Source organism: Berghia stephanieae, chromosome 1 (genome assembly GCF_034508935.2).
Source record: "Berghia stephanieae isolate SIO BIC M18660-M18661 chromosome 1, UCSD_Bste_1.3, whole genome shotgun sequence".
Taxonomy (NCBI): Eukaryota; Metazoa; Mollusca; class Gastropoda; order Nudibranchia; family Aeolidiidae; genus Berghia; species Berghia stephanieae.
The window spans coordinates 89793322-89806245 of NC_088360.1; the positions used below are offsets into that span (position 1 = coordinate 89793322).

The window sequence follows — 12924 nt, forward strand, 5'->3', positions numbered from 1 at the left end:
CCAGCTTATCATGGTGGAACAGCTGAGAGATGCAATGCCCCTGGATGTCCGTCGTTTTGTCGATGAGCAAGGCGCTCATAAACTGGACGATATAGTAACATGTGCTGACCGGTTTGCAACAGCGCAAGAAAATCACCTCACAGAAAGGAGACAACACCGGATTCAAAACCCATTCACCTCACATGAAGATAGAGCTACATCTCCACCATCATACGAAAAGAAGAATAACAATAATCAATACGAAAGAAGTAACACAACACAACACAAACAACACGTATACTGCAAGAACTGTAATATGAAGGGACATTTGACAGAGGAATGCCGTCGCGACAACAAACGTAACGGCCATCAAAAGGGAAAACCTGTCAGTGTAAATGTAGGTCGCACAGTTGGGAACCACCCACTTCATAAAACAAAAGAATCTTCGAATCACCCTCCAGTCATTGACACAGTCAAAGTAAATGGACAGAATGTGACCGTTCTCTACGACACGGGATTAGACTATCACGCGGTCGTAGCACGCGACTTGGTTCGGCCGGACCAATTCACAGGCGAGATTATCGAGATTCAATGCGCCACTACAGACAGCCCATCTCTGCCACTTCCGATAGCTAATATCGAAATAACCTCTCCATACGTAGTAGGAACTATACCTGCAGGAGTACTAGACGCACCTACTCACCCTCTCATCCTTGGATGCAAATACGTATTTCTCGGAACGCCCAAACACCCATTTCACGCCTGTCACATAAGGACAAGAGCACAGGATCAACGGAATATGCCGCCGTTATCACAAAATCCTGGACCAAAGGAAATGAGGAAGGCACAGACCGAGGACACGACTCTCTCACGCTACTTCGCCAAAGTGACGGAAGCTAGTGATAAGAATAGAAAGGGAGAATTCATAATACAACAAGAGTTGTTATACAGAGTCTCTGGCAAAAAACGCCATCAGCTCGTCGTCCCCTCTACACATCGCCGACAGATTCTAGACATGGGACACAACATACCTTTCAAAGGACATGTGGGAATCGCTGCCACAACGGAGCGCATCTCAGCTCACTATTTCTGGCCTGGTATTTCGGATGACATCAAGAGCCATATAAAGTCATGTCAAAAATGCCAATGGAAACCAGATCAAACAAGCACAGCTCCAGTAACCTTAGGTTCGATTAGGACTGTAAACACTCCCGTTCAATACACGGGCGCAAACATCATGAGACATTATTCACGCACAAAGAGACGGAATAAAAATGATCTCAAGCGATGGAATCAAGATGATACATGGAAATGGACTCACAAGGTTTCACGAAATTGGAGTCAGAATGATACCAGGAAACGCAGCAAAAATGTTTCACACAATCTGGATCAAAATGAGGCCAAGAAACGGAATCCAAATGTATCAAAGATTTGGAATCAACACGATACCAAGAAAAGAAATCAAAATGATGCCAAGATAAGGAATCATAATTTTGCCAAGCAACGAAATCAGAGAGAAACAATAACTCCTGAATTTAAAAATGTTGGACAAACCAGGAACGCTTCACACTGCGAGGACAATTTCTGCGCTATAAAAAGGACTCTGACGTCACGACCCGTACTGCGCTTACCTGACCCCAACAAACCTTTCATTCTGAGGACAGAAGCAGGAAAAATTGAAATAGGCGCATCGTTACTTCAACCTGACCTCGATGACCCTACAGTCCTACACCCTGTTGCTTACGCAAGTAGAAAATTATTGCCTGCGGAACAAAGATACTCAACAGTGGAGCAGGAATGTCTTGCCCTGGTATGGGCCATACAAAAATACCAAATATACCTTTATGGACGTCACTTCACTGTTCAATGCGACAATCAGCCACTTCTATTTCTGGCCACAGCTCAACAATTAAACGCTAAACTCATGCGTTGGTCGCTAATACTACAGCAATTTTCGTTCCATGTGGAATTCATCAAAGGCACTGATAACCATGGAGCCGACTTCTTAAGTCGCCATCCGGTATCCGATGACGCCACAACAGCATAACCGTACTTCCAGTACTATCTTATTGTCCACGTTTCTCAGATGATTTTAAACTAGACTTAATTTTAATCTCACAAGGAGATTTTTCAAGAGGGGGAGAATGTGACGAGCGATTTTCTTTCACTGCGTGTTTCTTTATCATTCGTCAGCGTCTCGGTTCAAAACCACTTCAAACCTAGTGGACGAGACATATATATTTGCCAAGGCAGATTAACACCTCAAGTAAGATAATCAAAACATGGACAGCCTTTCTCCAATAAAGCTCCAAATCTTTCTAACGGAAATTCTGGTCGTTAGGTGGGAAACATTTCCATTGTATAACGGAACATTCACTTTCAGCTTAAGGCTTATTTACCTGTTCAAATTGTCTGCCCATTGTATTCATGCCACCTGCTAATTACCTTTTCCAAACAAGTCGCCATCGTGCATATGCCCTGAGGTCCTTGTCTCGTTCAAGAGTCGCTTAATTGCAATTACTGTTCTTGTCTCTCCGGCAATTCTCCGTTATTCTTTCTTACCAAAGCATCTGGATATCATTGGCTATCTAAAACAGGAAGATTCTTCGGATTGGCTATTCCCATAATTCAGACGCTCTTTTCCATTTCATAAAACCAAATTCATCTAGGAATCTTATCACACACACGCTAAGAAGCCCACGAGAAAAGAGCTATCTCTCCAATTTCAAACTTGTAAAAGTTTGTCTATCTCGGCTGGAGGTAAAATGAATTATTGGTTAACATTCAAAGTTGAACGAGATATTACTGTGAATTCAATTTAATCTATTATTAATATTATAGTTTGTGTATATATTTTAATTGTGCTATTCCATGGATGTTCGTAAGTTGGAATACCTGTACAAAACTATATCTATATGTATCTTATTCTATAGTTAACAGTTGTTTATGATCAATGTTATTATTTCACTTATATTCAATATGCATATTGCTTGAATGTCTGTACCCCACCGCCAATCGCCGGCCACACATCATAACCTCAATTATAATTGATAAAAATAAATAAAGAAATACCAGGGACACAACCCTGTTAAATTCTCATCATGTAAGATAGCTCGACTGTCAGTTGATGTTTAAACAATATACTAACTCCCATTATCATGAAGTTACTGCTTCTCCTTGCCTTTGTCGGCAAATAAAGGCTATTATGATGTGTCGCTCAAGGACGATTCGGTGGCGAAAGACAAACTCGATTGGCTCTAAGACCTTGTTGTTTTAACTCTTAAATTGAAGGTCCTTGTCCTGATCCTGATTCCTGGCCATTTTCCTGGTCCTTTTCCGTGTCGTTGGAGCACCCAGTTGTGCCGAATCCCTGCATCCCAGTCCTTGAACAGCGGTAAACCCCTGATGTCAGCCTAACTACAACACACTGTTGTGATGTCCAGAAAACTCTGCAAAGCAGGCGCCAACCCTGGAACTAGCTGATACATTTGCCTCAGTCAAGCAAGCCGACGGGATAAAGATAAGCCAAACGGGCTTATACCATTTTCAAATGTATTTTCCACGGACACATATGATTATATCAAAGCAAACAAATAAATATATAATAGATTAGATCCACTCAATTAGAGCTATTCTTCCTGATATCAAATAAATACTTATTCTTCTATCTTTTCCTGTAACAATCTAATTAAACTTTATGTATAGAATTGTTATTAGTGCATTGGGCGTTACTATTGTCTTGACTCACTTGTTATTAATACACTTAAGTTATAAGGGACCCTAAGGCAATTCTTGATCTCCCCTAGATTAAACCTGAGCCGTTTGTGATATAGGTTGAGTGGTGCAGCTGGTAACGAGAGCCATAGCGCGCGTACTAGTTCGAATCCAGACCATTGAGCTATCGGTTGGACTCGATCCCACAAATTAACACACACAACCCGCCACAACCACCATGGTCCATACATAGACCAAACATAAATTTGGACCTAACAAAACTGGAAAAATCACAAACAGACCCACATATTTACAAACAGACACTAAAAGCAATATTACAAACATACAAAAACCATACTCACATATTTACGGATGGTTCAAAGAGCGCAGATGCAGTAGGATGTGCCTATCACTCATCGGAAGGCACAGGATCACTTCGCCTGGATAGAAATGTTTCGATCTTTACAGCGGAATCGAGAGCAATCCTAAATGCTCTCCGTTTGGCTGAGAGATCGAATAAAAATAAATTCTTGATCTTGTCTGACTCGCTGTCCGTACTTAAGGGGATCTCAAATTTTTATTGCACCGATCCAAGACTCATAAGTATCTTGGAAGGTGCAAATAAATTATTTATTAAGAAAAAGAAAGTTAGTTTTCTCTGGGTACCTAGTCATGTGGGTATCCAGGGGAACGAAGAAGCGGATCGACTGGCAAAAGAGGCGGTGAGCCAAGAATTACAAGAGGGCAGTAAAATCCCACACGCGGATTTAAAGATCAATATAAAAAAACATGTCCGAAAGGAATGGGAACGCTCCTGGAGTCGAGATGTACATAACAAATTAAAACAAATTAAAAGTGACCTCGGCCCCAGACCCAACTCGGGGCTAAAAAGAAGAGACGAGGTAAAAATAACTCGACTCCGGATCGGACATACTGCCCTCACTCACCGTTTCCTTCTGGAGAGGGATGAAAAACCCCTCTGCAGAAGATGTAACTGTGACCTGACAGTTCAACACATTTTAATTGAATGTACAGAATTAGAACAGATAAGGTCACAACATTATGATAACAGAGACTTGAAGTCTCTGTTCCAGTCGGTCGATCCGCTTACAATTTTAAAGTATCTGCAGGAATGTGAACTCCTGCAGAAATTGTAAATAGATATTTTTACTTAACAAACATGTAACTATTATGATTTTATAAAGATTTTATTACAACAGTACACGTTTTGATCAGCTGTGGCCCCTCAGGGCCGATAAAAGATTGATGAAAGACCGAAACGGGCGCTTAAATGACCTAAATAGTGTCGAAAGCGCCGTTAAACACCTAAAAACAAACAAGCTATTGTTATCGTCCATTTATTTCTACAGAAACCAGATATGAATTCCAGCTTCATAGGTCTTTGTTGTTCTAAAAGTTTTGTTTTGCCAATGTTATGAATTTCTTGTTTTCCTTTCGTTAATTAAGTATTTCTTTCAATGATAAAATCTCTTCCTTTTCTTCTTCAGCTTGTTTTTCGATGATGGAAGAGAGGACTTAGCCAAATTAATTTTCAATTTACTCAAAAGAGGGGTAAGTTGTAACATAACATTGTTGACAGTAGAAATGCCATACTGACAGAGTCCATGAACTTTCACTTTCATTTGGTTGAACTTAACATGTTTACTTTAAAACTTCAATAAAACACCAAATTAAAATGGGGTTTCCTTTTTATTTTTGATAGAAATCCATTCTATAATCAACCTAGATGTAAATGATTATGTAATGCAATTCAGGGCAGAGGAGAAAGCTATGCAGGTTGAGTGTACATTGGAAATGGATGGATTACGTATCTTTAAAAACATGCCCTCATGTGAATCCATTTTGTTTAGATTGATGCATTCTTTTTTCCTTTTCATTGTTTTCATCTATTTGGTTTATAGTTCCATGCATAGTTTTTAAGAATCATATCAATTTGTACACTCCAGCACGGTTGCCTCAAACACACAGTTTCCTCGAACTCATTTGAATGTCAAACATTTTTTCCTTATTATTCTTTGTTATCATTCCATTCCTTCTTCAAACTAATTTTTACCTCAAACACAGTTTCCTCGAACTAATTTCACCCAGCCAGCGTTTTAAAAATGAGTTAATTCAAGGGTCATTTAATGTGCCAGGTTATTTCAACGACTAATTATTTTTTGTGACATTGACAGTTGCGTATGTGTTTATAGTGTGTATTTATTTGCACTTCATTGTGTGTGTATACAATATGATACACATTCAAACACTGCTACTCACACACCCCATCGTCGTTTCACATAACCGACTCTCTGCTTATTCTTATCACTTTGCCATATGTTCTAATTTCAATGCCTTATGCCATGATTTGGCTACGATGGTAAATGAATGTTGTAACATAGCAACCCCCTCCCCCCCCCCCCCCCCACACACACATGTAATTGTTGCTGTTGATCAAAACCCTTTGTAAAGCACTTTGAGCTTGTTTAGTGAATATAGAGCTATATAAAAGCTCACGTTTTTATGGTTGATCAAAGACAGTAATTCATATCATTTAGAAATTATAATATAATGTCTTTTCAATATCTTTCATCATTTCAGGGTGTGGCTCTGATTTTTGCTCCATCAAGAAATAAAACTTTTGACAAGTTTTTAGACATTGCTGTACAATTATTTACAGTTGAAGAAGATGACCAGTATGATAAATATGTCTATTCGCTTCACTGCAAGGTAATTAGGCTTGTTTCATTATTTAAGTGATATGATATAACTACTGGTTTGGCTTTAGGGGTGAGATGGCATAGTAGGTAATTAGGACATTGCACAAAATTACGAAAAACCCATGGAACGAGTATCATCTCATTAATTTTTACCTTGAGCAAGAAATGTAGCCGATTATCTAAGCACAATGGCCAACTTTTCAAAGAGCTAAAACAAGACCCCCTAATGCACAATAACGACATGACACAAAACAGCAGTATGTTTGGATTATTATATAATATAATCTAGATTTAGAGCTTCTTTTGTTTCTTGTTTTAATCTGCTAGTTAAAAAAAGCACAACCCTGGGAAATGCAAGGGTCATTTCCTTTATTTTCTCTCCAGATTGCCAAATCGGGACAGTCCCGATTTTATCAGAATAGTTGGCAACTATGCTGAAGATTCCTTTATTAGAAATGAAAGAAATCTTATTTATTTATTTATTAATCCATTTAATTATTTTTTTTTTACTTTTTAGCAAAGTTGACTTTATTCTATTTCAAGGGGACAATGTGTGTGTGTGTGTGTGTGGGGGGGGGGGGGGGTATGCATGCATAGATGAGATAGTGTCTCTGGTAGATAAAGATGGTTCATATGGCTATTGTGTCTGTCTTCAGAATCATGGAAATATGACAATGTTCATATGCACTTAATTTTGCTTTCTAATGTGTTTTATTATCTAAAACATTTAAGTCAGCATCGAAATTCCAACTTGTTTTATGAATGAAAAAGTTGCATTTCTTCCCATTCATTGTAAACAGAATGTTGAAAATAATAAAAAGCAGTGGCAAAAGGGAGGATTGGGGGGAGTCCCGATAACTTGATTGGTAGGGCCAGCCTTGCTTCTCAAGCAAAAAGACCTGTTTAGATCTTATCCTGAGTCTAGGACTTTTTTGACTCTTCCATCCACTCAGCAGTGAATGAGTAGTTTGGTCTATCTGATCTGACAGAAGGTACTTTGCACTTAACGAGCACCTTATTAAATGGGTAACAAACAAGTATTACTGTTCCTATACAGAAACCAGGAAAGATTCCAGGTCTATTGGCCGTATTGCTCAAATGGCAGTTATAAAGAGATTGATGATTTGTTATATGATCAATCACAAGCTTGATGACAATGGATTCATATTGCATGCATTTTTTTAGGACAACTGCTTGGTCGTATGCATTTGGTTGTTTGCAAGGAAGCAAATGATCACAGAGCTTATACTGACCACTTTTGAAACAATCAGCTAGTAATTGTTTTTGTTTTTAAAGTGTATGGTGCTGATATATGTCCATATGTGTTTGGTGTGAAACGTAATGAGGCTATTCACAAATTGCACATTTGTCAGTAGTCACTTATTTTATCATGAAAAATACTGAAAACTCACACATTAATTGCTTTATTTTTCCCATGAAGGAATTTTGGTAGTATTTTAGTTTTTAGTATACTATTTAGCATAAATTGTGCAATTAAATATGTTAAACTTACATAACGTGTAACCAGTGTTTCCTTGGTTTCCATATTTTTTAGCTTAAATCTACTAGACAGAAGAACTCGCAATGTTTTTCGGAGCAATATAACAAGTACTTGTACTTGTCATTAATACTACAAAAATTAGAATAAACTCCTTACTGTACTAAAGAAATGTTTAAGTGTGAGATATGTAGATGTATTCAGAGACTGGTTTTCTGAATGGATGGACTTTGTTTTGCGTTGAGAGTTTTGAAGTAAAGAAACTCGGTTTTGCTTTCTTTTGTCTTTGTGTTAAGCAGTGTTATAATTTTGAACTTATCAATAATTTTGCACCCTTATTTGTGTTTTTTACTTTTCAGCTGAAAGAGGAAATGAAAGATGTTTACGATGAATCCCTTCACTTTCCAAAGATGATGAAACTGACAAAAAAGAATTCCTCAAGAGAAATAACTCCTGAATCAAGATAACAACTGGTTTTACAGGAATTATTCACAAGCCATAAACTTTTAAAATATTTAATTATTTGATAATAGCCGTGCTGTGAACGTTTAACATCATTCAGTCTTTTGCCTTAACTTTTTTTTTTACCACAAAAGTACACCTTTATGCTGGTTTGCTTCTTTTTTTTTTATCCTTTCCCCTTTTTTTTACATTTTAATGAGGAAAATGAATCTTTATATGACTTGTCCCTCTGCTTTTTAACCTATCACCATTGACTGTACTCGAAATAATTTTATTGTAACTTTTTAAAAATCCATGTTGTATTTAAATTATTTCGTGCAATTAATATTTCTACTCAATTCTTATAATACCTTGATTTGGAAGATTCTGAATCATTCCTTTTTTCTAGTTTTCATTGATTGTTGGAAAGTCTACATTCAGAAGTCCATTATCCTTGTCGCTTACTGTATTTCAAATTATGTCATTTATAACTTTCCAATCCTAGTTTTGTGTGATCTGATTGAAGAAGGTGATATTTATAGAAATTTTATATCTGAGATAATACCCACATTCCACATATTCCCTAATTTAAATTTTTTAATCACGTTCCATTACTTCAAATTTTAGCTATCAGCTTCCTTAGAAAGGTATGCTTACCATTACTTATCATTCCTTTGGAGGAAAGTACTCATCATTTATTAATCAGCTGTTACAGAAAGTCTTTTGTATTTACTGACAGCGGGTGGTTGGATGGGAGCATCACCCTTGAATCATATACCTATGATGTTCGCATGGGTGTACGATCCGATAGTGATGTCGTTTCTTCTTCTCTTTACTAGCCTATCCTGCTTCTTTGGTTTGTGATTGTATTTTTGACAGGGGATATTTTTTTTCTGTAAATCTTCTGCCTGTTTGTTCTTGGTTATTTATAATTTAGCTTATGATATCTTAAGGTTATGATTTTGATTTACATTTGTACTATTTTTGTTAGATTGCTTGTTTTTTTTTGTTTCAGCGGTCTCTCATATAACCTCAATTGTGTTGGAAGAGACCTAAAGCAACAAACAAACAAAAAAATATTTACTGACAGTAATGTACTTGTTATTGTTTACTATGTTGCTTTATGAGAATATAAGAATGATATTGTTGAGAATCTCAGTAACTTACCTAGAGATAAGGAGGTTAGTATCATTTATCATGTTATGATCAGAGGTGCCTACCCTAACATACTCCAAAGAGGAATCTCAAAGCTGAAAAAGAGGAATTTGAGACCAAAAAGAAGAATCCACTTACCGCGAATATTCTTTCATCTTTCAAGTTTCTCAGATCTAAGGTTGGTTTTTATTCCACTGCCAGTCAGTCAGTCATCTTTAAATATCTTGCATTCTAATCATATCCGTTGGTGTTCCACTTCCAGTCATAATTTTTAACAATCTTACAAATATATACAGTCACACGTATCATAAAACAATATATGAAAAAAAAAACAAGCCTATTTACACTATGTACAATATTATGTTCCTAACAAACCAATCAGAGGGTTGCAGGCTCTTAGAGTAAGCACTTTTGGCCTTCCTTTTAAGAGCAGAGGAGAAAGTATGTTGGTAACAGGCCCGAGCTCTTGATGCCATGTGTACCTTCTGTACAATAAGAGAGCTCAAGGTCTGGGTGGAGAGAGAAGAACGGAAATCAGTTTTATTCTTCCTAACCAAACTGAACACTCTCTCTGTGTCTCTGCATTTGAATGGGTTAAGCAACACAACCCCTTCATCACTCTACTAAGGATGGGAATTTCTGTATATTGTACATGGTCCTAATCTGGCTGATTTTATGCCACTCCTCATCTATCCTCTCTTCTGAAAGAATTTCGTTGGACAGTGACTCTGCCTGAAACTTTGCAAATTCCAAGTGGAGATTTTGGACATTCTCATCTGGGATAAGACGGAAATCTCTTGATGAAATACTCCACCATGGAATATCTGTTTGAGAGCCTCCTGCTTATATCCAGAACTGAAGCATTCATGAGAAATTTGTCCTGCAGAGGAAATTTACTGATAATATATCTAAGGGCAGTGATAAAAAAGTTCTTCACTTCTTTAACAAAGCAGTCCTCTTGTTGACCTGAGAAAGAGGGATCTAGTTGGAGCTTTTGAAATAAATCTCTTGTGGCTGAACCTAATATCAAATCTTTCCTGGTCAATTGATTTTTTTTGTCGCTCACATCAATATCAAAAATAGTGTTTGAATTATGGACAGCAGTCCCTCGGATGAACCTCACAACCAAATCTGTAATAAGCTCATCTAATCTTTCCATGAGGCGATGAATTTGGGGTGATTCCTTTTGCAACATAAGATTTGCAGAGGTGAAAATTGTCAGATTTTCAAGCAGATAATGGCAATATAACTTAGAACTACTGCTTGCAAAGAATTTATTAACCCTAACAAGGCGAGTGTGTTTTGAGGTTTCCTTGTCCTTGGATCCTAAGGCATCCAGTTCGGATTTGAAGAATCCTTTTAGGGGCTCCCATTGTTCAAGCATGCGCTCTATGCAGACATGCAGGGAAAGCCATCTTGTGGCACCATGCTTAATGATGGCATGAAGAGATGTACCACACTGTTGTTGGAAAAAGATGAATTCCTTTTTCCTTTTGCTGCTTTTATCTAAATAAAAATATATATCAACTAACTGTTCTTCCACATCTATTGAAAGTTCTTTGGTTGCTGTTTTGGCAGCAATATGTAGGAGGTGACATGGACAGCCATTTATATACACGTCTGGGTTCTCCCTGTGAATAAAAACGCTCACACCTTTGTTGCTTCCTGTCATGACACTTGCATTGTCACATGCAAATGCCAAACAATTTCTCCACTTTATCCCATTTCCTTGCAATGCAGAGTCTAACACTTTGAATATATTCTCTCCAGTAGAAGCACCATCACAAGTTTTCAGAGAAAACACATCTGTCATTACTTTTCCCACCTCCTCATCAAAAGTCCTTACCACAATTGGATAAATTTGTCCCTCACCTCCATCATTACTTCCATCCGTTGAAATACTAAATGGCTGAGATTTCATTTTGCTGACAATGTCATTAGATATTTCATTTGCCATACAATTATTGATGGCTGTTGCCTTTGATCTTCCGCATGAAAATTTTTTTGGCGATCTCTGAGTCTGGGAACATGGCTTTGAACAAAGCCCCAGCATGATCAGATGCAGCAATTGGTACGTTGTGCTCAACTAAAAATTTATTCCACAGCATCTCTGCATTTATCACTTTGTCATCGAGTGAGTTTGGGGTAAGAGTAAAAAGTAAGACACAGAGTTCATTTTGGATTTTAATCTGTCATTATCCTGATGTTTCTTTGTTTTCACATGCCTATCGATACCACTTGATCCACCCGATGTGATAGTGAAATCTGTCTCACAAATAACACAAAGAGCATGATAATCCCCAAGTTTAGATTTCACGATAGAAGCCCAGGTCGATGTATAGTCTGGCCTAAACTTTTGCTCAACTTTAGGTTTTTTTCGCTGGCGGTGCCATAACTCTTAATTCAAGTATAAATCAGTCACTGAATTATCCACAGCACGAGAATCCAAATTAAACAGAATAGGAGAGACTTTACTTTACTTTGATCAACTCGTAAAGACTGAAATTTAGAATCGATACCTTAAAAGGCTTATATGTGTTTGGGTCGGATTCATGTCTCTAGGTAATCGTACTCGTAGGCCAAGAGAATCGGATATCAAGACAATGTGTCTAGTGTCACCCTTCACCGTTCACATAAATTTTCGTTAACTATCTGTCCGGTCGAAAAAAAAAAGCAGAATTTGAAGCAGGATCGCGGAATGAAAGGCAATTGGATGATTCCGCAGATCGCGGGATTATAGGCACCTCTGTATGATATGTGAATATCAGAATTTATGAATGATATTGTTTAGTATTTTAGTGACAGACAAAATAAAAAGAAATTGTCATTTGACAATGCAGCAAAATGTACAGATACAAATTATAACATATAATATTGATAATGTTGTGTATATCTGGTTACCAAATATTTTATTGACTTTCGTGATTTATGAATCCTTTATGTCTCTAAAAGTCTAAGAGCTAAGATACCATAGCTGCTTTAATCACTTGTATCATTGTATTTGACATTCTTCTAACACTGCATATCGTTGATCAATGGCTATGGCTATTACTTATTGTACATCCAGAATTGTTTTCAGGGTCGGGTAATTTTCCAGAGTAGCAAGAATTCATTTATAGAAATACCATCGTGGTATTTGACTGCCTTGTCGGGGCCCACCTTTTAAAATAAATAGTATTCAAGCTTTGATTATTTAAATAAAGTGATTGTGACTCTGTTTCTGAACTTGCTGACCTTTATTAATTTTTTATTTTCTTTTTGAGTATACAAAATACACTCCAGCATGGTTTCCTCAACTCATTCAAATGTACCAAATCTTTTCCATATTATTCTTGTTGTCATTCCATTCCTTCCTCTAATTTTTGCCTCGAACACGGTCTCCTCGAACTGATTGACCAGGTGATATCGACCACTGTG

At 37.3% G+C, this 12924-nt stretch overlaps 1 protein-coding gene across 2 annotated transcripts in view; it reads left to right on the forward strand.

Moving 5' to 3' along the window:
• Positions 1 to 12724, forward strand: part of LOC144960995 (calmodulin-lysine N-methyltransferase-like) — a 42303-nt gene extending 29579 nt beyond the window's left edge. The window contains exons 9-12 of one of the 2 annotated variants that reach the window (XR_013643022.1): positions 5202 to 5265; positions 6295 to 6423; positions 8271 to 9094; positions 9443 to 12724. Coding sequence is in view for 1 of the 2 variants with exons in the window: in XM_078894351.1 (XP_078750477.1) it covers positions 5202 to 5265; positions 6295 to 6423; positions 8271 to 8378 (301 nt within the window). In the remaining variant the exon portion in view is untranslated. Of the gene's footprint in view, positions 1 to 5201; positions 5266 to 6294; positions 6424 to 8270 lie in introns of both variants that reach the window. The other variant, XM_078894351.1, reaches the window with a different exon arrangement.
• The last annotated feature ends 200 nt before the right edge of the window (positions 12725 to 12924 follow it).